This window comes from Aplysia californica, unplaced genomic scaffold (genome assembly GCF_000002075.1).
Source record: "Aplysia californica isolate F4 #8 unplaced genomic scaffold, AplCal3.0 scaffold01035, whole genome shotgun sequence".
In the NCBI taxonomy this organism is placed as follows: Eukaryota; Metazoa; Mollusca; class Gastropoda; order Aplysiida; family Aplysiidae; genus Aplysia; species Aplysia californica.
This window is the reverse complement of record NW_004798305.1, coordinates 139822-141615: the sequence shown is the minus strand read 5'-3', so window position 1 is coordinate 141615 and position 1794 is coordinate 139822. Positions and strand designations below refer to the sequence as shown.

Here is a 1794-nt window from a genome sequence, read left to right as displayed (position 1 = left end):
TCCCTCCACACACTCTCCCCCCCACCCCCACAGTTTCATCCGCCTGGCAGACTACCTGATTGTGAACACGATGCACGTGCTGGCCGTCAACTCTGTGTCCACTCTCCTCAACTACCTGAGCGAACAGCTGCAGAACACCGCCACCCTCGCTGAGATACAGAGCTACAACGACTACAAGGAGGAGGAGGAGAAGGAGAAGGAGGGGAAGGAGGAGGAGAAGAAAGAGGACAAGGTAAGTAAGGGGAGAAAGGGAAGGGAGGGGGGGTGGGGAGGAGGAGAAGGAGAAGAAGCGGGAGAATGTGAAAGGGATGAAGGAAAGAAAGGGTAGGGCTGAGTTGTAAGTGTAAGATGAGGTTGGGAGGATGGGGGGAGGAGGAGGAGGAGGAGAAGTGAAGAAGGAAAGGAGAAGAAGAAGAAAAAAGACAAGGTGAGTGGAAAAAAATACAAAAAGGATGAGGAGGAGGGAGGATAAAGAGAAAGTGAGGCGGCAGAGAAGTTGGAGAAGGAAGGGAAGAAGAAAGGAAAGGAGGAGCAAGAGGAGGAGAAAGGGGAAAAGGTCTTTGTCTCGTCTTAGTGTGTAGAATTGCTATCCCCTCCCACCATTTTGTCTCGTCTTAGTGTGTAGAATTGCTATCCCCTCCCACCATTTTGTCTCGTCTTAGTGTGTAGAATTGCTATCCCCTCCCACCATTCCCTCTCAAAAAAACCCAAACAACCTCATACCACCACTCACCCTTTTTTTCCCCACTTCTCTCTCCCCACTTTCTTTTTTTTCCACTTCCCTCTCCCCACTTTCTTTTTTTCCCACTTCTCTCTCTCCACTTCCTCTTCTCTCATCTCTTTTTCTTCTTCCTTCTTCCCTCTTCCCCTTTCTCTTTTCCTCCTTTCCCCTTTCCTTACATCCTTTTTCTCTTTCCCCTCTTCCCACTTCTCTTTTCTCCACTTTCTCACCTCTCTCTCCCCATTCCCTACTCCCCCGTTCTCTCACTCAGGAGGAAGAAGAAGACAGCAAGCTTCCCCCTCTGTTCATCACCGAGTTTGTCCTTGAGCCCAACCAGCTGCTCTTCTCCCCCGACCTTGACGACTTCCAGGACGGCCTTGCGGAGGTCATTAAGCGCTTCCAGGACGCGGTTCTGTCCGTGCAGAACTTGGTGCCAGACGCCTACTTCGACGCTTTCACCAGGTACGAGGGAGATAGCGCAGGGGTTTTACGCCTCGGTCAACACTAGTGAAACTAAAGTTGTTCCCGCTTCTGATTCTGACGTCGATTTGCTGGTTCGTTTCTTGGAGTCGTTTGTTTTGTTATGGAGCTTCTTTTTTTTTGGGAAGAGGAGGTTTTGATTTTTTTTTGTTTTGTTTGTAAGAGTTTCCTCGGGTTTTAAGTGTCATAATTGTGTCAAAACTGCTGTAAAAAATGATGTTAAATGATTATTCCCAGGCCCATCATCAACAACAAGTTTGAGGACAAGACGTGCGGTGAGGGACCCAGTCTGGGAACCATGTTTGAGGACGACAAACATCTACAGACCATCATTCACAACATCCGGGTACGATTACGATAAATAGATTGTTGTTCTTACAAACATCTACAGACAAACATACACGACACACGGGTACTCCTACGATAAATAGATTGATGTTCTTTTAAAACAAACATCTACAGACCATCATTCACAACATCCGGGTACGCAACACTTTGCCATCACAAGGCTTATATGGTAAAAACCCTTGTCATCAAAGGCAAAGATATTTTGGGGAAAGCGATCAGTGCTGCCTTCAACTCGGCTAGCCAGT

General features: G+C 47.7%; 1 protein-coding gene across 1 annotated transcript in view; it reads left to right on the top strand.

Moving 5' to 3' along the window:
* The window catches only part of LOC101859055 (dynein heavy chain 6, axonemal), a gene marked incomplete at its 3' end in the record, with an annotated part of 12261 nt that extends 10714 nt beyond the window's left edge, over positions 1-1547 (top strand). The window contains 3 exon segments of the mRNA XM_005111271.3: positions 34-232; positions 993-1183; positions 1439-1547. Of these exon segments, the coding sequence (XP_005111328.3) occupies positions 34-232; positions 993-1183; positions 1439-1547 (499 nt within the window).
* Positions 1548-1794: the final 247 nt, after the last annotated feature.